This window comes from Anneissia japonica, unplaced genomic scaffold, assembly GCF_011630105.1.
Source record: "Anneissia japonica isolate Jap-2015-1 unplaced genomic scaffold, ASM1163010v1 scaffold3293_len478364_cov160, whole genome shotgun sequence".
NCBI lineage: Eukaryota > Metazoa > Echinodermata > Crinoidea > Comatulida > Comatulidae > Anneissia > Anneissia japonica.
Genome location: NW_022743266.1, coordinates 371,508 through 394,369, shown reverse-complemented (window position 1 = coordinate 394,369; position 22,862 = coordinate 371,508). Strand labels below are relative to the sequence as shown.

The window sequence follows — 22,862 nt, the reverse complement described above, 5'->3', positions numbered from 1 at the left end:
TTGAATCTGCCACTGGGAGTCAGTTGGTTGCAACTCAATCAAGAATATGAATTAATTTGATTTGTACTATTGTGCTACATATTGCCATAATGGTCAATCTACAGTAGGTATACCAATGTGTACTGTAGCTATAGTAATTTGTTAACCTACTGTACTGGTCATAATAGTTCTACTTGTTCAATTTGGTGTTATGGTTGTATCATTCCTGTGATCTGAATTACTGTACAGTGTAGTAAATTAATTGTAACACCTGACTTTATATTAATTTTCACCTGTCCTAGTTAAGTTAAAAATAAATTGACATGCTGACATCTGTGAATCAACAGAATGAGCATGCCCCTCCTACAGTAATCTGAAAAATGCTAGCCTCTTTGGTACAGTTGTTCATTTCAGATGCTTGTCTAGACTAATTGATACAGTTGTTGATTTGCCAGTATTCAATATTATTCCATAATGAAATAATTTGCCAAGTCTAAAGTACTATTACAAAGAATATAATTAGTATTCCCTGGCGTTGTTGATGCCAATATATTAAAATTTATATCAATACGCTAATAGTAAATTTTTTCATTAGTCGACAAAGTGTCTATTGCATAGAAATTATAATATTGATACCTAATGATAGTGAATAGGGACAGAAATATGAATTATTTGGCTCATGATTGGTTATAAAATGGAGATAAATTTAATGTATGCTAATGCTAATGATAACTTTTAGACTGATTGGAATTTATTCACTTTAAATTGCAAGGTTCTAATTTTAATCCTGGTGAAAATAAATCTGGGTTTCATTGGACATTTCACGCAGAGTCAAGAACAAGTTAAATTTGCCCAACCTCAATTAACAATTAATTCGACACCACATTTAGACCTTAAATTTGGGGCAGTCTGTGGGTTTGGTATCCATTTGAAGTGTTTCTTTATGTTAAAAGTGAAAATTGTTGATACTTTGAAAAAGTGTTCAATTTTGAGAGGTCTTGGAATTAAAGAGATCTTTAATTAAAGAGTACACTGTATTAAATTCCCAATTTATCGTTCATTCAACCTAGTGTATTAAGTTAAGAGATTTTCTGAGAAATGCAGGCATGGCTTTACTTGTGATATTAGGAATAAATCATAGAGTAAATGCTTCTTAATATTATGCAGAGACCGAGAGCACGGTCTTACCTGCACATCAGGTGGCTTTAGTATCAACAAATCAAATTAAATATTGGACAGATAAGGCATGATGAGTTGACCCGCCTTCCATTATTGTCACAGCAACGCATCTACCAATAAGAGCATCTTTGAAATGGATATGCTCTGTATGAAATTCTGGTGTCTTTTCGCAATCAAGAAATAAAACGACGAGAGTTGTTTGATTGCTTAGCGTATTATTATATTGATTTTGACAGCTAGCAGTTACCGGGTCAGATATGTTTATCTTTTCCATTATGAATGTATGACAAGAACTGCACAATTGATTGGAGGATTCCTAACATTGGAAGATGGTGTTTTAAGCTCATTGGAAATTAAAATATTTTGATTATTTTATTATATATTGAATATTTAACTGCTTTAGTTTTTACCTGTGTATATATCTTTTTTTGTATGGATGTAATAAATTCTTTAAATTAAATTCAGTGGTCATGATACTAAATCTTCTTCCTGTGGTATTGATGTTCAATGGCCATTTGCATATTTATAGTTAGTGTTTTCATTTATTATTAACAGATTTTGGTTGAAAATGAAATGAGAATATATTTGATGTAATTAGTATTTAGCAAAATCCTTTTTAAAGTAATCATATTATTTATTTTGTGAATTTATTGTTTAGCAATTTAGTTTTACTTATTAATTTTTAAAAATCATGTATTTTTTTCACATGGACAAAAAAGCCTGTTGTCAAAGCATGCACGACTAACCCAAGATCTATATAGATCTAAAGTTGGATTTTATCCTTTAGTATGTTCATTTCTTTTGGCAAAGGTTTTTTTTTTTTTTACTGTTTAAAAGGATTTCAAAAAGGCCATTTCCCAGCTTTATGCCAATAATAGTTCCATTTTACAAACCGAAATACATGGGGAGAATCATGGTTATTGGCAATAAATAATTTAAATTGTTCTTTCTATTTTTTGCCTTCCAATAATTAGTTAACAAGATATTAGTAAATGACTAAGTACAGCACGATCCACTGTACTATAGATCCTTCTGTTGAGATTTTTCATCTTGCATTCAACCGGTATCTAAGTGTAATATATCCCATGGTATCGCCATCTTTATGAGTCCTCATACACATTTATGCATTTTTTTCTTCTCTAGAGAATGACACACTGTTTGTGGCATAAATTATGCAAATTAAGTATACAGAACTTGTATGCAATATAATGACTTGCTATATCTTATTGATAATTTTTTTTATTGACATTGATAAGGTATTAATATGTAATTTCCATTATCTCTTATTTAATTGGTAAGGAAATCTTACATCATAAGAAGTAATTTTCTAGTTTTTTTTTTTGTTTGTTTTTTTTTTGACAGTTATGCGGCCTGCTGTGAATTCCTTTCTCAGAACAATTTATTGTCTATCATACGAGCACATGAAGCACAAGATGCTGGGTGAGTAACAAGTATTTTCAAAAAATCATTAATTTGTTAATTAGGTGACACCTTTTTTTTTATACCTTGTTTCACGAACATTCTTTTGAAGATTATCAGAGGAGGGCAGAAAAAAAAAATATACAATTTTGTTTTCTTATTTAGGAAATGGTTTTGCCAGAACATCCATACGAAGGAGAAAATGAAATGTTATTGTTGAATGTAAACAGTGTAGTAATTGGATGGCTAAATGCTTTAAATTTATGTAATTAGGAAGAAATACACACCTTATTTTTGGAGATTCCCAAGGCAGCGGTGCACATAATAAAAATAAAGAAAGAGTTATTTTTTTCTGAAATTCTTATTTTTTCGTAGTGGCACTAATTGACCAAAAATAAAATTTAATTTTTATTTAAAATCATCATTATTGTCAGGTGACAGGTTTGCTAGATAAGGTATGAAAAATGTCTCGCCTTAGTTATGGGGCATTCCACAGTAATTGCGACATGCATTGAAAATTTTCAAATTGCGTTTTATATATGATGTTTGACATTTTCAGAAAATAGATAAATTGAATTATATGGAACCAAAAAAAAAAAATAAAAATTATTGATATTTTGGAAAATATTTTACGTTAAATATGGAAAATGCAAATTTTATGTTGCGGACATTACATTAGAATATTGCTTGTATTTTTTGTAAAAAATATTTTTCATAAAAATTTTGAGTTGGATATGTTTATTAGATGTACTCTTTGTAATTTGTAATGGGTATTTAATAAATTCCTTCAGATATTAATTTCATAATTCATGTCTTATATCATAAATGTAAGTCCGGGACATTTTTAGTACATTTTTTTAAGTTTTTATATAGTTATAGTGCAAAAAAATTATTCAAATTTCAGTTCCTCTTTTAATTTAATATATACTAAATGTACCAAAATCTAAAAAAAAAAAAAAATATATATATATATATGATAATTTTCATATTAAAATTTTGTCCCGGACATTACATTATGTCCCGGACATTACACTTTACTATCAAAACAATATTTCAGTTTAAATTTTGGCAAGTGAAAAAGTAAATATTTGATTATTACACATCATTTGTATATTTTTAGGAGTTTTTTTACAATAATTTGATGCTACAAAGCTTGTAGATTTGTTAGTGTCTTAATTTGCAAATGTACAAACTAAGATTTTAATTTTTGGGTGTTGCTGGGAAAAATAACACCAATACCTGTATAACAAAAAGGCTATTTATACAAATAAGCAATTCTAACAGAAGCCAAATTTGCATTTGAACAAACTAATTAATAGATAGTTTATTTTCAATAGTTAGGTGACAGTGTATCATGAATTCAGATGTCTGAACTAGTTACATTGTGTACATGCTTTGAGGTGCATGTACACAAAAATGGCTCCCAAGACCAGTACAGAACGGTCTAGAGCACACAGAGAAAGAATTCAAACCAACCAGTTAGCTTATAATGAATACAAAGAGCATGACAGAAGAAGAAAACGTGCAGAAAGACAAAAGCAAAAAACCCAGATGTCCGATGTTGAGATTCAAAGGAAGAAAAATGCAAATCGTTTATATATGAAAGCTTATCGTGCAAAGAAACGGAAAGAATCTGAAAAGGAAATGGTGGCAACAAATGTAGCATCGTCGTCATATTCTAATGAAAGAAGCAAAGGAAAAGCAGTGTCTCGCCTAAAGAAACACCTACCAAAATCTGGTGCCCAGTCAGCCGAGGCTGTTGCTGAGGTGGTAATAGGAATGTCACCTACTAAACGCAAGATTGTAGCAAATGCTTTGACTTTGCCATGCAAAAGGCGTATTTATGGAAATGAAGCAGAAAGGAAGAAACGAAGTGATGCTTTACCTGAAGACACAATCCAAAATGTTATAGACTTTTATGAACAAGATGATATTAGTCGCATGTGCCCAGGGAAAAAAGAGTATGTCTCTGTGAAGACAGTGTATGGACGTATCCACAAACAGAAACGACTACTAATGATGAACATCAAAGAAGCACACCAACTGTTTCTTGAAAACTCAACAACCAAAATCAGTCTGTCAAAGTTTGCAAGTCTACGACCATATCATGTTTTTTTGACAGGCCACAAAGATCACGAAGTGTGCCTTTGTAAATATCACGAGGATGTTGAGATGCTGATTACTGGAATCCACAAAGCTGTTCCCAGTCTACCCAATAATTCCGATGACATAGTGAAGTCTATCGTTTGCTCTATAGATAATGAAGATTGCATCGATCACCGCTGTGAAAATTGTGGAATTCATTGTCTTGAGCCCTTTTTCGAAGAGTGTGATGAATCGCTACCGGTATCGTACTACCAGTGGGTCACCGAAAATGGTAAAACATCCAAAGTCCTACAAGAAAGTGACATATATGAAGCAAAAACTGAATTGTCTCTACGATTACAGACATTTACCAGACATGTCTATAATGCAAAAAAGCAACATAAAGAGCTACGTTTCCTGAAAGAAAATCTGAAGCAAGGTGAAATCATAGTCCACGAGGACTTTTCGGAAAATTATGCAATCAAATATCAAAATGAAATCATGCAAGCTCATTGGTCAAATGAAAGCGTTACTATATTTACAGTGATTGTATACTACAAAGGAGAAAATGATGCGCTTGAGCATATTTCATATTCAGTAATATCGGATGAGTTAAAACATGACAAGGTTTCTGTTTGCAGTTTTAACAAAGTAATACTAGAAGATGCACAGGGTAAACTCCCTTTTGAAATTCAGCATGTACACTACTGGTCAGACGGAGCTGGTAGCCAGTTCAAAAACCGATATATGTTTTGCAATTTATTATTCCATGAAGAAGATTATGGTTGCCAAGCAGATTGGAGCTTTTTCGAGACGGCTCACGGAAAAGGAGCAATTGATGGCATCGGTGGAGAAGTGAAAAGAAGTGTCTGGCGATCTGTCCTGCAAGGGAAATTAGTGATAGGAAATGCTAAAGAATTTTTTGAAGCTGCTAAGGTTCTTAACAAGAAGATTAATATTCTGTATGTTAATAGTGACCAGATTAAAGAGGTTGGCGATGCCATCAAAGATCGTTGGCAGGAATGCACTAGCATACCTGGTACTCATCACTTGCATTTTGTAAAACCAGTTAGTAGCTGTGAAATTGGTTATGCCAACAATTCTCAGTTCTCTGTAGAAAATCAGGTATTGGATAAAGTAAAGATGATAACTAGGGCTCTTGAACCTGCCATTACAAAGGCTGACGACAATCTTAAAGTTGGAGATTTTGTACTTGTTGAATTCCCAACTAAAAAAGATGTACATATCTTCTTAGGCCAAATTTTAAACATTGACCTATGGGAATTAGAGGTTAGCTTTTTAAGAAGCAACATAAATAAGAAAACTTTTATATTCCCAAATGTACCTGATGTATCATGGGTAGCAAAGGATAGTGTGAAGGGGAAACCCCCTATGCCACTTTTGGATGCAAGGGGGCGATATGTGTTTGATATTGATATTGAAGCCAATTAACTCGTTGCCAATAATTCACACGGGATTCAAACTACTGTATGTCAATAATTAATTGGTAACTACTGTATAGAAAATTTATTTGATTTTGTTTCAATTATTCTTCATGATGCATTTTTAGAACTGTAACTCAATTTTAGATCATTCATACTACAATACTTATCAATATATATATGTAATCAAAATATACAATGTTATTGCCAAAAACAATGGTGTCAAAATATCTTTCAGATAATACCTAACGTCAACAATTACAGTACAGTAATTGGCAACTAATGGATATAGAAAATCGATTTATGCTTTAATTATTCTTCATGATAATGCATTTTTAAAACTGTAACCCAATTTTAGATACTTTATACTACAATACTTTTTAAAACTTACTGTAAAGACTATAGCTTATTAAACAATTATATATATATATATAAGTTACTGCCGAGGATATAAAATGAGGTGTCAAAATTTATTACAGACAAACATAATGTTAAGGACCTTAATTTTTTTAATAGTTAATAATTAAGTTGTGCCTTTCTCATATGGATATTGATCTTGAAATAAATGGTTACTGTATTTGAAAGCATATTTTGACTTTATTTTTTCATTTACACTTGTTTTTATGGCTCTGTTGTAGGTGAGACAAAATTGTAATGTCCGGGACATTTATAAATGTAATGTCCGCAACGCAGATAATCGCTTATATACAACGAAGTATTACATTATTTTTTTTTTTTTTTTGGTATGGCAAGAAGAACTATCTAAATATGTAATATATGAAGGAATATTCGATATTTCAAGAAACAGCACAGGATTTTTGATTTATATTTATGTTGTCAAAAGTCATGTCGCAATCCTGTAATGTCCGCAACACGGACATAATTCGATTTTACAGTCACACTATAATATTTTTTTTCATTTTTTTAACACAGACTTAAACTTCAGTCTGTAAGCAATAATTGACCAAAAAATAAAATGTTTCCCTTCAGTGGTTTACTAGATATAGAATTTTAAATTCTCTTAAGTGTAATGTCCGCAACAAAAAAATACTGTGGAATGCCCCTTATCCATTATTGATATTCTTCTGTTTTTATAGGTATACATTAGTAAACTCTTTCTTAAATTAAACCAATAATTTATACGCAGTATTCTAGAAAAATTTTTACTGGTAAATTTGTCCATAGAGCCAGCTCAGCACATGCAACGTGTGGTATTACCACTTTTAGGTGGAGTTAAATGGCTTCAAAAAACAATAATACATAATGATAGCCTAGGCCTGGACTAGAATGATATTTGTTTATTGAAAGTAGACGAGCCTAGGCTACCTAGGCCTAATAAGTGCTTTTTTTTATTCTACCAACACATTTTTTAAAATTCTACCTACATCTATTTTTACTGGCAAAATTAACTATTAAACAGCTTTGGAAGAACACTGATATGTACTGTGCAACGTTTCCATCTACTTGCAGTACATTTTCTTCACTGAAGCTGATACTAGATATCTGTGTTAATGCTTGGCAGTGTGTTATTATTATTAAATATTATAATTATTGTTATTTTTATTATTATTATTATTATTATTATTATTATTATTATTTATTGTTATTATTATTTATTGTTGTTGAATTATTATTATTATTATTATTATTATTATTATTATTATTATTAATATTGTTATTGTTTATTATTATTATTGTTATTATTAGTATTGGTAATAATTATATTGTTAATGATAATAAATATTATGCAAACAATTCTGTAATTCTCAGCTTTCTATCAATGAAAATAAAATTGCCATATAATACAGTATAATTTTGATGGCAATAGAAAATGACCTTGTAAGGGAGCACTTACCTGTATTGGGTGATACAAATTTTTATCATAGTAATGAGATTATCATTTATTATTGAAAATTGAACATCTTACTGTACATTCAGTAGCTGCATACGGTATACAAGCCAGTATAATAGTCATTAAATTCACATTACATGCAAGCATTATCCCAAATGGTATTTGGATATACTTGATGGATAAAATTTAAAAGATTTTAAACAAAATATTTATGTAATAATATCTACACTGTATCTTGCAGCTATTACATCATGGGCAGGTTGATGGATGATAGCACATATCTACCGAATTTAAAATACTTAATTGTCATTTACTGTAGCTCATCGAACACATAAAGCTTTCCTTGGGTAACTCTGCCTGAATATGTGATGACATGATTGAAACGCCAATGCTCTCTGCATTTTTAATATTCTAAATTCTCATAAGCATTCATATACCACCCGTGTGGTTGTTGCTATTGTCGATTTGGGAGCGACATGCGTATATTATTACACACACCATGGATGAAAGTAAATGAAGCGACACTAACTACCTATGCAAACACACACATGACCAAGCTGTATGTCTATCACGCCGTATGAATCATAAATTCATACTCAATAGTATATCTTGATGAATAAATTAGATATTAATAACTGCTGGTAAACGCATGTTAAACCCAAGAGCCGGCTCAGCTGTAGTATGGATAGACCAGCTTTGATGCAGGCTGGGAATTAGCATAACGAAGATGTTATGTAGTGTTGGAGTCAATTCCATGATAAGCTTTGGTAAGGTGGAGAAGGAGGAGAATGGAATAAATCATCTTCCTCCATCTAAGATCGCGGGAGATATTATCGGAATTGCGAACTCTTCCCGAAGGAGTGGAGAGAGTATATTGATCAAATTTTATTGGACAAAAACATGTGATATGCCTAAATGTGGTCATGAAGATATCAAATCATGACCATATATAGGCACATCATGACTAAAATATTGGCATACAAAAGTTCTTTGTCAAGGAAAATTTGATAATCTGTAAATCTGCAAAAATCTGGATTGTTTATGATATGTAACTTATTAGAAGTTAATATCTTGTTTTATAAATTTTGAAATCTTGTTTCAAGATTAAGAACCATGCGGATGTGAACTCGAATGAGCGTGTCCCCCCCCCCCCATTAATTTATCACTAACAGAATCATAAAGGGACTGATTGCATAAGATTTGTTTTTGTTTTTGTTTTTTTTATGTACATTTGTTTTTGGGCATTTTTATTTTGAGTTTCTTCCTCACCTGCTGTTGTTCCTAATCACAAATTGCTTGTATGACCATTTTTCTGCAACACTGAATCTTCCGATAATTATTCAATTAACAAATAAGTATTGCATTCATTTGTAATGATTATCAGATAATTTTCCAGAATGCAATATTGTTTGACCCTTGACATGGACCAACAATTCTTTATAATTGTGCATTACCTTGGGCTACTTCATCATCTTTTTATCCTCATTTTCTGCGCACCTTGGGTGTGTATAGATTTTTTATTTAATTACAAGCAAAATATTACTACCGAAGTATTGATGATAATCATTTATAAACAAACTTTCCACAAGAGATGACGTGTAAATAAAAATCATGGCTGTATCTCTGTCGTAGACAAAAGGAAATAACATTGTATCACGTGCATACCTAGACTGCGCAAAGGTGGCTTTTTATTGGATAATTTTTCTGCTGCGGAAACACGGCCAATAATAATTCGACCTGGCAAGGGTGTTTGTATTAATAATATCTCAGTGGTTTTCCAGGCTGCTTTGGTGAGCTCCTGACATGCTTGCCATAGTCATTTTACCTCAGTGTGTCCTGATGCCCAAAGACATGTGATGTTATCATTGGTAGGTCATTCAGATGAGCTTTATATCTAGTACTGTAGCTATTTTGATGATCTGAGCAATGATAATGAAGCTATCAAGGACACCATATATTTGCAAATTTTGTTCACAAATATTTTGCCTCTCATATTAATTGGTGTATGTTTGGAATATATGCTTAATATGCTTAATAAAGAATGATGTTTTGACTCCATCATGGTTTCATTTTCAAATTCAAATAATGGGATACATAGGATAAAAGCTTTACAGTAAAATCTTTTTCATATAATCTTTTAATTGTTTTGTTACATTTGAAATCATCTTATGGTCTACAGGACATGTAATTCATGCTTTTGCACGATAAAAGATTCTGGTTTCTTTTATGGACCACAGGAAGATGTTCTTTAAAATAATAAAAAATACTTGTGTCTTAGCCAGTTAAACATAGATTAAAATTTGTAATCATTTCAAGTTTGAATGTAGAACTTCCCTCTGCTGGGTATTACAAAATGTGTTTATTTGATTCCTGATATTTAATACTCTGTGCCCAGGTAAAATGTGATATTATGATTTTAATCTTACTAATTATATGCAAACAGTTCTGCTAGCTGGCCTAGAATCATGTTAATGTTTGGGCCAACTAGTTGAGTTCTTTCCTTGATTGCTGTATACGATGTTCTTATAAGCTCTTCAAAGATCCTGTTATGGTGAAATTATTTCCTTAATTATGGCTGTAAATCTTTGTCTAATAGTAATTTTTATCCATTTTTCCTAAATTAATTTAAAATTTTATTTTATTTTTTTTTTACAGATATCGTATGTACAGGAAGAGCCAAACCACTGGTTTTCCCGTTCTAATCACACTATTTTCAGCTCCTAATTATTTGGATGTGTACAATAATAAAGGTATGATGCAATTGTAGGTTGGTAAAATTATTATACTTAAATAATAAATGAATTTATAAATTGAATGAATAAATGATACGGTATTTGCCTCCCTGTCCTAGGGTCCTGGGTTCGAGTTCTGTTAGGATATTTCATCATGACCAAATTCTTCACTCATTAACCAGATACTAATAGTACTACCAACATTCTAGATAAGAGAATTATACTGCGTTCACGTATCTGCTTGTGACACTATAAAATGTAGTTAATGGCATGTTGAATAAGTCGCTAGATAGTATGCTCAAATGATGACCTGAATCGGCTGATAGTGAATTTTTGAAAAGATAACATGAAAATGGGATTTTCTCTACTGTTCCGTTTTAATTTTAGATAGTTTTGCATTATGTGGCCATTTGCTGTTTTATGGGTTTTTCCCATTTGCCTTTTAAAATTTATATATTATTAAAGAATCTCTATTGAGATCCAGCGGGCCGCCACGGTAGGGATTGCATCTTTAGATCTCCGATCTTGTTCACAAATTCACGGACTAGTGCTGTCTCGTAAGAATTTCGTAGGACGCGTTAAGAGTGACAAAATATTCTCTGTATCTGCTGGAACCGAGCCACATAGCTTGTATTCCACTATTTGCATTCACACCTGGGCTGTGTATATATATTGCCTTGGTTTGGCTCTGTAATCATTAGTGGTCATGGGACTAGTTTGGACCCTACCTAAGCTGGTCGAACGTTTCGTTTGGGTCTAAACCCCAGCTGCACTGATGAGGCCTGGAAGGCTAATTGTCCACAGATTGACAGGGAACCTTTTCTCATTCAAATTATTTTATTCAAATTATTAATAGCCACTGCTATTAAAATATATGCACACTGTACCTGGGGATGGTCTTTGAAGGCTTTGCATCGGGCGTTTACTCTGATATTGATATTGATTTCATTGAATAATTGTTATTGTTACTATCAATTTCTCATTCCAAAGCACATGATTTTATGTATTTTCATGTTTTGTTTTGCTTTTTTATACACTCTCCATTTTTGGAGGCAATCTTGAATAAATGAAAATTGAAAATGTGCAGTATTCTCCAAAACCAACTTTAGGACTCAAAAATGGCATTGTAAGTAGAGGGACATACACAGGGCATTTATAAAAAGTCACCCTGGTCTATCGGTAAGAATATACGTGGTATTGTTTTAGCAGATAGGGAAAATCATTTTCATTTTGTGCTATTACTACAGTATATAAAAATCTTCTTTTTTTTTTTTGCAAACATTTTTAATATTTAACTCTTGGTGGAATTTCCAAATATGTATATACTTTGTGTGATTTCATAATGGATTTACTGTGATTATTTTTGCAGCTGCTGTTTTGAAATATGAGAACAATGTCATGAATATTCGACAGTTCAATTGTTCCCCACACCCCTATTGGCTCCCTAACTTTATGGATGTTTTCACATGGTCTTTGCCTTTTGTTGGTGAGAAAGGTAATACATTTATTTTTTATTCTTAGGACCTGTCCAGACGCATTTAGTTGACAAAAAAAAAATATGACATGAATAAATATGGTCATGATGACATCACATCATGACTATATATAGGCAATTTGATAATGTGGACAGGGATTTATATGATGTGAAATCTATATTTTTTTTATGCATAATTTATGCATTAAATATTATTGTATAATGCAGCTTATGCGTCTTTGTACATCAACCTTGGTTTTACACACCTCTGTTTATTTCTGTCTTCCTGTTTTTCTTTTGCATCTCTCGTTAACATAGATTCCCCCGGTAGTGACAGATTGCAGCCTGACCTTCTTTTCAATTCAATATTCCTAGTGCGATTATGAGTAATTCTCATCTCCTTATCGACAATATTCTCACTGAAAGAAACTACTGGCAACATCTGTCATGTACTTACGTTGTCAGAATGTTCATTTTTTTCATTTCCTGGTGAAATGTTGAAAACGAAACATTAAATATTGTCGTTGGTATATTTATGTTATTTGAGTGTGGTAAATGCAACATTATTGTATACTGTGTGTATTGAAGTTTGGGAATGGGCTTATTAGATAATGTTTTAGAATGACAGGTTCCTGATCATGACATAATTAATGTTGAAATATTAATCCGAACACGATTGTGTGCATCTCAATACTTGGTGTATGTATTATACTTCCTTATCTGAGATTAATTAGTGGACATTTCGGTTTTAACTTACCTTAAATTTCAAAACAGTATTCACTTTATATCACTCGGTATATCTAATCTAATTTGCCAAATGGAATATTCATACATGAAATTATGTTTCCCACCTTCTTCCAGTTAACATCTCCCAATTACGAACTCTCGATTTTACGAACCCAAGTTGCGACGATGACGTCATTACGAATGATCGTTTTTAACTACTAAAACACTTAAAATTGTACTTAAAAGTCTTCAAAAATAATATAAAATGTTATATCATTTAAGAAAAAAAATATTTAAACCAAAAAATGACATAAAACTAAGTTTAAATCAACACATATCGATAATTTTCAGCCGTGATATATTTATTACATGAACTGTGCATGCTTGTTCAGGCATACTGTATAGTAATTCTCAATTTTGTAATTCGGAGATGTTATTGTATATACATTCCATTGCAAAAGTACATATAATTGCAATTACCAAATTTGTAATTCGCGACATAATGGAATTCTCTCCCAGGAACCTGAGTATGTGTACCGAGTTGTGTTATCCAATGACTGGGATAATATTTTGAAGCACATGTTGGCCATGACATTATGCCTCACATGAACCATCGCATCGTCATCATCATAAATTTTTATTCGCTTTCTTTTTATATATAGTTACTGAAATGTTGGTGAACATTCTAAATATTTGCTCTGACGATGAGCTCGGAGATGGTGAGGATGACGAAGGTAAGGCGTACAAGATGACGTGTGGACAGTTATCCACAAAATTAATAAACATAATTTATGTAGCACTTATTTAAAACATATCACAAAATTTAATTTCCCATAATTCTTATGTTATAAAATGGTTTTCTGTATATTTTTTTCTCTTTTTAAACTTTCATTCTTCTACTATTTTTTACATCCTCATTAATCCTGGCTTTACTGTGCTGTAACTTGATCTGTATTGTCTGGAATGTTCCACTTTTTCTTAGGGATATTCTCTTGAGAATTGTTAGTTACAGTCAAAATTTGTTAATTTTTTATTATCTGTATATTCTTCATTTTCATATCTATACACATATATATATGCTGCATATATATATAACATATAATATGCTGTATTTAAATGCACCCATGATTACAAATCCTAAATAAATTAAATACAATGCGAAGTACGTTGCAATTTAAATTTAATTATGCGGACATATCACTATGTTAAGCCATTCGTTCAAAATTATGTGACATAAATGCATAGTTTACACCCTAATAAATTTCCCTTACATATACAGTAGTCTGTAAAATTACATAGGAGATGATTTTTTTTTATTAATTTATTTACGTAGATATAAATATTTAAATTTATAGAATAAGTTGTTTCAATCTGTTTAAATTATGATTAGATATTCACAATTTTATAATTTGATCATTGAAATTCGCGAATTTACAGGCTTACCGAATAATTTTCTTGTGAAATTGTAGTCATAAGTGTATAAAGCAGCATTTTATGTAATTTTTCGAACAGTTGAATTTTGATTTGATAAAGTGCTTTTGAATTTTTAGTTGCCATTTTAAATAAAATATCTGTATCTTATTGAATATATTGCAACCAATGATTTGTTATTGCATTTTTTTATGATATTGTAATGCTATAATAACTTTTTTTTTTGGTTTCACAAATATGTTTTATTTTTCACATGCTTCTTTTCTCCTCTAGCTCTCATTCTCACCTTGTACATTATTTTACATTTCTTCTTTTCTTTCCAAGCTCGAAAGCATGTGGTAACATATGAAAGACCAAGTAAGGTTATTACTACTTCAAAGCGTGTGTGTGTGTGTGTGTGTGTGCGCGTGAGGCACTAAGTTACTGTTTATGTTTGCCGTGGTTTCTCTCCTACCTATTAATGCATTCCCTGTTACATTAGAAATTCCAGTAACTTAAGTGTTCCTCAAACCCTATAATTATTCCATAGTTGTATTAAACATGTGTTACATGCATAAGTTTATTTAGAGTAAGAACAGTCCAAATCCTTAGCCAGTAGAATTGTTGTGAGACAAGAGTACATAGTTGTTTTTAAAAAGAAACTCGCCTTCCCCAGATATGTATAGGTGGAATGTGAATGAACTTCAGTCGGAAAAGTCATCCTTTAGTCGACCCTTCTATTGATTGTGCCAGTGTAACCGTGTTGTGTTAATTAGAATGAACCTTACTCTTAGATCTCCATTCTCATAAATAATATTATTCACATACATTTAATAAATTATTTTTCCTTATAGAGGAATCTTCAGTTGGCAATTGTATCATCCTCATCATGAGTAGTTTTAGCTATAAGTTAACAATTATTTTTTTTTTAATTAAAAATTAAATTTAAGTCAGTTATGATGATATTTTTAATGTGGAATAACTATGAATATTAATAATTATGAATATCATTAATATTAACAATTTTGTGAATCTTTCATTCTTTTCACTTATCAATTACAAAATTACGAAGGCCTAATACAACTTGCCCCGGAACTAAATATAACTACAGTAAACTAGACAGGCATTAAAAATTATTTATAAAACAATTTATGGATATTTATAATGAAGGATAATTTATTATCATAATTTTATTGATGAATTTATAATTATCAAATAATTATTCAGTATATGAAAGTTTAGGTTATATTGGGCAGTACTATATTGGGCATTGAATTGGATGTTTTTTGACCATTAAACTATGCATGGTTTTTAAATGTGTCAAATTGTCTTAACAGTTAAGTGTTAACAGATAGAATTGTACAAAAATAGATAGTGACCAAAACCTATGGAGCTTGAAGGCAGAATGAGTAAAAGGCTTTCAAGTTGCAATTTGCGTTGCACTCGAGCAAACGTTAGCGTCGCAATTGATACATCAGTAGGAATAATATGCAAATGCTAAATAGAAAAACCATTAAAAGCCATTAAGTCAAAGCAACTTGCTATTTTGGGATTAAGAGTTACAGGTTTAGGCTTCTTTATGTTTAAAATATAGTTTAGTGCTGTAGGTTAATAATATTAAAATATTGTAAGATATAGAGCAGATCTAGGCTAGTTCAAACTTTTGGTATTGTTGGAAAACCATCTTGATGTTGATATATCTAATTTATTAAGCTTATTAACACACTACATTCAACTAAAATTAAAATCAGTCATATTTCAATCAGCTAATATTATAGATTGTTTATTGGTCTGTAATGCAGAATATTAAATAATAATAATAATAATATGATGATGATGCCAAAGATTTATATCTATGCACCATTTCTAAATCAGTGATCAAAGGTGCTGAGCGTTATAATTACCCCTGGTCACTAGCTAACGGCAAACAAGCACGAAGTGCTACATTCTCTGCTGTGCGTGTGTACTCTGTGCACGAAACAAGTACAGTCAGTGCCACAACATGCTACCAGGTACCCATTTATACTCCTGGGTAGCAAGAGACAAACGTAGATAAAGTACCTTGCCTTAACAGTCAGGATGTGTGTTATGTGTTTCATATGAATACAATAGTGAGGGTATTTTTGGTCATTTAGCTGACAGTATAAGCAGTCGTTCAGATCAGAGATGTGTCTTTCTACTGGATGTTTGCTTCAAGTTTCCAACTAAGTGTACTGAAGCTTCGAGTTCAATGTAGGTGCTAAAGCTAGTTCCGTAGTGCTGATCAGTAAGCTTTTTCTCTTAAGGTTGCTACTGCTGCTTAGATTAAGCTTGCGTATCTGGAATCGCAGCTTTGTAATAACTAGTTTTTCTGTTGTAGAGTAGATATCTTGATAGTCAATGCTGATGGTCTTGGTTCTGAGCAAAGTTGCAGTGGTGATCAAGAAGGTTGCAAAAAGTGTGCTCAAAACGAATTCTAAATCTGCCACCAATTTTTTCGTTGCTAAAAATTTGCTTTCTCGGTTAAAGCTTGTCATATTTTCAGCGCAGCAACTGTAATGATCTTGGTTCTAAGCGTCTGAGCAGAGTTAATAAATTATATTATCTCGCTTGCTACCGCTGCTTATGTTTTTTCAGTACTGCTGATCTTTATTCTTCAAGGTGGGGCTGTTTTTTTCTAATTTTTCGTATCATGATTTTGAGTGTTGATGGTTTCATTCTGCTGAAATCTGTTATTGCTGCTAATGAATTTTTGATCATTAATCTGCTGTGTTATTATTGTTTGATAATGTAAATTGCTTTATTAGATTTTTTAGTCTTAAGCCACATCTGTAGGGTTTGTTTGCTCAATTACATAACCGATTTTATTTCTTATGCCTAAGTGGTTTATCACCACCTCCAAGGTAATACGGAGAGAGATGATAGTGTACCCTGCCTTAACATCACCATTTCAAATTACATGCTAAAATATATTCAGAAAAGTCATTGCTCCCATTTTTAATCTACCATTCTGGCTGTTGCAAGAAATGTTCTTGAACTTTAACATATTGACAGCATTTCAAAATTGAAGGGCATCGTAAATTTATTCATTAGATGATAAATTTTTACTCTAGATGTATTATTTATAGGTATGAATCCTATAAAGCGAAGTGATGGATGGAGAGATTTCAAATTCTTATAGGTTTTCTGCTCTCCTGGGAGAACATTTAACATTTGGAATGTTAAATAATAGTAATAGTAGACTTATATAATAATAATCTTTATTTATTCACGAGACTCATTCACCCCGTGGGTGTTTTTACAAAAGGCTGTGAGGTACATAAATAAAATTGTATAAAACTTATTAAACTAGACTAAAAAACAAAAATTGATAGACTATTTTATTGGGATTATTTTGAAACAGCACCACCAAAGTCTCACAACTTTGGGGGGAGGGGGGACTTCCAGCGGCCTCGTCTGAGCTGCTGGCTTTTCGCGCCGTTGACCTTTACAGCAGCAATAGACCACATACGGTCATGCTAATTATTGTATATGTAACACTGAAATAGCTTAGACTTGTTTTTAATATAAACATTTCATTCTTTTTTCATTTTAAAATATTCGTGCTCATTAGTAATTTAGTTTTATTGTTTATTTCATCATGGTAACTACGTAGAGTAAAATGCTAGGCCTCTGGAAGTCCACCAGTGGGGGTTGCCAGGCTATCGGAGATTTTAATTTCAAATTTAGTGAAAATGGTGTATAGCGTACCATGGTAAGACCTATTATATGCGCTTCCCCTTTGTATTGCCCCGGTCATTGGATAATAAACACCTATAGAACACAAACTCAGCTCCCTGTAGGTACATCCCATAAGGTAGCAGTTTGATAATTTGCGCATTTGGCCTTCTAACCCTACCAGGTTCCCACTTAAACTACTGGGTGAAAGAGAAGCAACACAGATAAAGTGCCTTTCTCAAGGACACAAGTAAAATGCACAGTGATGGAATGAAACCCCCAAGCTGAAGGTTCCGAAAACCAAACCATTCCAACAGCACCAAACCACTTCTCAATATCCTACCCGACTAGTCAAGCATTCTTACATGACCATTAGTTCATAATATGGTGCCCTCTACAAATGCAAGATTTACTGATGGTATTGTAGTATGGTATATAGCACCCATGAGGTTTTACTTGTTAGACCAAATGTACAGTAGCTACCTATTAAAATTCCAAGACCTTTAGGCTAAACATTTGTCAATTATTGTGAAGTAGTAGCATTAGAATTTTGAATACTTCAGTAATTATCGTCATATTAACATTGATCATTGCAACATATCCCTTATATTTTAGTATTATAAGTAATTATTCTCCAAATCCCAAGCACTCATCCCGAGTAGATTCTAACATTAACATCACTGTTCCGTTCCCAACCAAGTATCTTTCAAAGAGTTGACTGTTGCATGTAATTACCACCAAGGCATGGCAAGTTTTAGATATTACGTCTCCGGAGTGTGTAGCCTACAGCCATTATCTGATCATTGATTATACTATTATGTTGGTGTGGTGTATGATGATATATATATGTATATATATATTGTGAAATATATTCAGAAAGATTATGCAAAGAGGCTTGAGTATCAACAATCTGCTTCGTATATCTTACATAATATATACTTCTATATACTTTTAGATATAAATGTATATAAACCTCTTTATATATGTATATTCGGATTTATTTATTAAGCTGGCCATATATCATTATATATATTTATCTGACTTGACAAATAATGGTAATCAGAAGTATCAGATATCTGATCAAACACTGACTTTCAATATCTTATAAAAGCCCTGGCCAGACTATACAATTTTATTTGACAAAAGAACTGTTGCATGCCCATATTTAGTCATGAGGTGCCTATATATGGTCATGATGTGATGTCATCTGACCATATTTTGGCATGTCGCATGTTTTTGTCAGATAAAGTTTGATTGACTAGACAGGGCTTCAAGCAAAGTCTAACCAAACATTGGCTAAAAAGACAGTGTATGGCCTGCTTTACTCTTGAATAGCAAAAATTTAAAACTACACTGCCTACTTCATAACAATACTAAATCCATTAAACTAGTTGATTTTAATAAAAGAAACTGATTTTTTCCTAATTTAAACATTTAAACATGGTAAAGATTTACTTACTAACAACACAGGTTTTTTTTTGTAAACGCAGAAGTGTAGGTATTAAGGTTTGCCATCATTATCACCAATGATATGTAATATGCTGCACTATAGTTATTTATTTTGAACTTGTGTCTGTTTGTTTGGTTCCTTTTGTTTGTTTGGTTTTTTTTTCTAATTATCATCTTTCGTTCATTTCTCTTACTTGTTCAGCTGAAGACAATGGGAATGGTGAGTGTCTAGGTTTATGAATTTCTATCACTTATGGTTAAAGGAACTTATGATGATGTAACACAAATTTCTTAATATGATGTTCACTATTTCGTGAAAAATGTGTCCATATCAATAGTAATAATATTTATTTGGACTTCAGTGGCACACTTTAAAAAAAAAACAAAGGTGCGTCTAAAACACCAAACTTAAAGACAAATGATTACAAGCTATATGAAATTGTAAGAGCAACTAAAACTTATTAAACTAACTCAAAACAGCTTAAATTAATCCATTCCTCTTCCCCTTTCTTCCCTGAAAATTTAAATTTTATCCCACCCCACAAATAAAACTGAACAAAACTGTACCCCTTATTTACAGCACCACTGTCTACATCCCCCCTTGGACAAATTAACTTCACAATCACATTGAAAAAAAAAATTATTTTCTGATTTTCTGCACATTTCTCTAACATTGTTTTATTTAAAACAATTGATAACCAGTTTTCTAACTAGATAAAAACTGAAATTATATCATTGGATATTCAATTTATACATTATTCAGAATAATCATTTTAATTTAATAAATATATGAGATTTTTAAATTATTCCTGCCTCATTAATATTTAATCTTATAAATTGTGCATTTAGTATTAATTCTGTCCCGGTAATTTGATAATATTGTTTTGCCCACAGTCAAGTGAAACAGATTGTCTGGTGAAAGTTTGAATTTAATATTCCACTTATATCGGAAATGTGTCTGTCTCAAAAAATTAGAATATAATCTTAAACCGTAACAAAATCATTCAACCTTCAGTACACCATGTGTAAAAATATTTTTTCGTCAGAAGCAAACGGTCAGAGCAATCTCACCGAAACGTTGAGACAACCAACCAGTGGTTTTACCTCAAAAACCATAATCAATTGATAACCAGTTTTCTAACTAGATAAAAACTGAAATTATATCATTGGATATTCAATTTATACATTATTCAGAATAATCATTTTAATTTAATAAATATATGAGATTTTTAAATTATTCCTGCCTCATTAATATTTAATCTTATAAATTGTGCATTTAGTATTAATTCTGTCCCGGTAATTTGATAATATTGTTTTGCCCACAGTCAAGTGAAACAGATTGTCTGGTGAAAGTTTGAATTTAATATTCCACTTATATCGGAAATGTGTCTGTCTCAAAAAATTAGAATATAATCTTAAACCGTAACAAAATCATTCAACCTTCAGTACACCATGTGTAAAAGTATTTTTTCGTCATAAGCAAACGGTCAGAGCAATCTCACCGAAACGTTGAGACAACCAACCAGTGGTTTTACCTCAAAAACCATAATTTTATACATGGTTTACCAAAAGTTTAATGGTATTGATATTAATACTTGCCATTCAAGCCTTCAAGAATTTATAACACTGAGCAGTATTCATTTAAGAAATCTTGAACTCTGTTAAAAAAAAAAAAAGAAAACCCTGATGCTAGAGGAGACAAAAAGATAATGGCTGTATCATTGCGAATATTAATATGCTGTAATTTGCTACTAATAATTCTCTGTTGACCAAATTATTGGCAGAATTATAATAAATTTTGAGAATTAATACACGGATAGAACTATACATTTATTCCCAGCAGAGTTCATCATCAGTAACCACGCAAAAAAAAAACACAAAAAAAACTCATTCTACCTTCAAGGAAAGCATCTTAAATCCTATTACTGTCAACAGGCAAAATAGATGTAACTTTAATTATAGTGATTTTTGAGCAGGAAACATATTAACAACTAGTCTATGCAAGAGCCTAGTATATCAATATACATTAAAATTTAAAATTTTTGAATTTGCAACAGCACTTGAATTATGATTGTTTTGTGAAGAAATTTGTAATTCGTTGTCATATATTTCTTTAATCATTTATAGAATGGTTAGTTGTACTGTACCCTATCTATATATTTATATATTGCAATGTTAATATATATATTATTAGTCTTTTCTTTTTCTTGTTCTGTTTTGTTCTGAATCTAGTATTTCCACTTTTTTTTCTGTATATATAGTTTACCACCTCTTTCCTTATAGCTTGGTAGTTCATAAATAATGTCTCTCCAGGATTTTATCCGCAGAACCTACCTTGTAAATGATGTTGTGTTGATTATGTTTTTTGAATGATTATTGTTTGGAGTTTTTGACTTGGATAAAATCAAAACTATTTTAAAAGTATTAGGTCAATTATATAATTTTGTTGAATTAAAATTATAGAACAAGGAATATAAAACTTAAGATTAAAAGACAACCCACTTATCCAACGAAAATTATTGTAATGCAATATTAATTGTTTTCGGGTATTTAATTAACTCAACAAGTATAAGGTAACATGGTTGTCTACCTGTTGGCTTGGTTCCTAATTCTGTAAAATTTTGAGTTAAAATCTAGGCAATGAAAATTCCTTTTAAGTCTCAAGATTTGCTGAATCATTGTGGGTTTAAATGATCAGTGCTTTTCTCTTTCCAAAACCCATAAACAAACCTCGTTCTTACGCATTGAGGGTTCAAAGTGATCAGCTCTCCACTTCTCAAGCCTTGCAAAGAGACCTCTAAAAACGTCAGTCCCAATTGATCAGTCCTCTACTCACCAAGCCTCATAACGAGACTTGGTTCGGGAGCATCAAAGGTCCCAAACGAACAGCTCTTCAGTTTCCTCATAAAGAGACTTGCTTCTGTACCAGCGAGGGTTCCAAATGATAGACCTCTACTTCCAAAGCCTCATAAAGAGACTTGCTTCTGTAGTTCCAAATGATCAATTCTACTTTCCAAGCCTCAAAGGGACTTGGTTCTGTAGTTCTAAATGATCAGTTCTACTTTCCAAGCCTCATAAAGAGACTTAGTTGTGTAGCAGCCAGGGTTCCAAATGATCAGTTTTCCACTTTCCAACCCTTGTAAAGGGATTGTGTTACACTGTATAGTGTCATTGTTTCCAAATCATTCGATCTCCACTCCCTAAGCCTCATAAAGAGACTGGGTTATAGCCCATGAAGGGTCCCACATGAATAGCTCTCCTCTCTTCAAGCCTTAGAAAAAGAGAAAGAAGTGATTATTAAGCAAAATTTTTTTTATTTGGAGGAAGTAATAGTGTTTGTTTTTTAACAGATACGTTGGTCACAAATTGGAAGTTTCATTTTGTTTGTACGTCTCCTGTATAAAGAAGACTACATTTAC

General features: G+C 31.7%; 1 protein-coding gene across 5 annotated transcripts in view; it reads left to right on the top strand.

The window, feature by feature from the left end:
* The window catches only part of LOC117119409 (serine/threonine-protein phosphatase 2B catalytic subunit alpha isoform-like), a 69,819-nt gene that overhangs the window by 36,896 nt on the left and 10,061 nt on the right, over nucleotides 1-22,862 (top strand). For 2 of the 5 annotated variants that reach the window (XM_033264217.1, XM_033264218.1), the window contains exons 7-12: nucleotides 2,521-2,598; nucleotides 10,612-10,706; nucleotides 12,058-12,183; nucleotides 13,551-13,622; nucleotides 14,644-14,676; nucleotides 19,646-19,663. In XM_033264217.1, the coding sequence (XP_033120108.1) occupies nucleotides 2,521-2,598; nucleotides 10,612-10,706; nucleotides 12,058-12,183; nucleotides 13,551-13,622; nucleotides 14,644-14,676; nucleotides 19,646-19,663 (422 nt within the window). The remainder of the gene's footprint in view (nucleotides 1-2,520; nucleotides 2,599-10,611; nucleotides 10,707-12,057; nucleotides 12,184-13,550; nucleotides 13,623-14,643; nucleotides 14,677-19,645; nucleotides 19,664-22,862) is intronic. The other 3 variants (XM_033264220.1, XM_033264219.1, XM_033264221.1) reach the window with 3 other exon arrangements.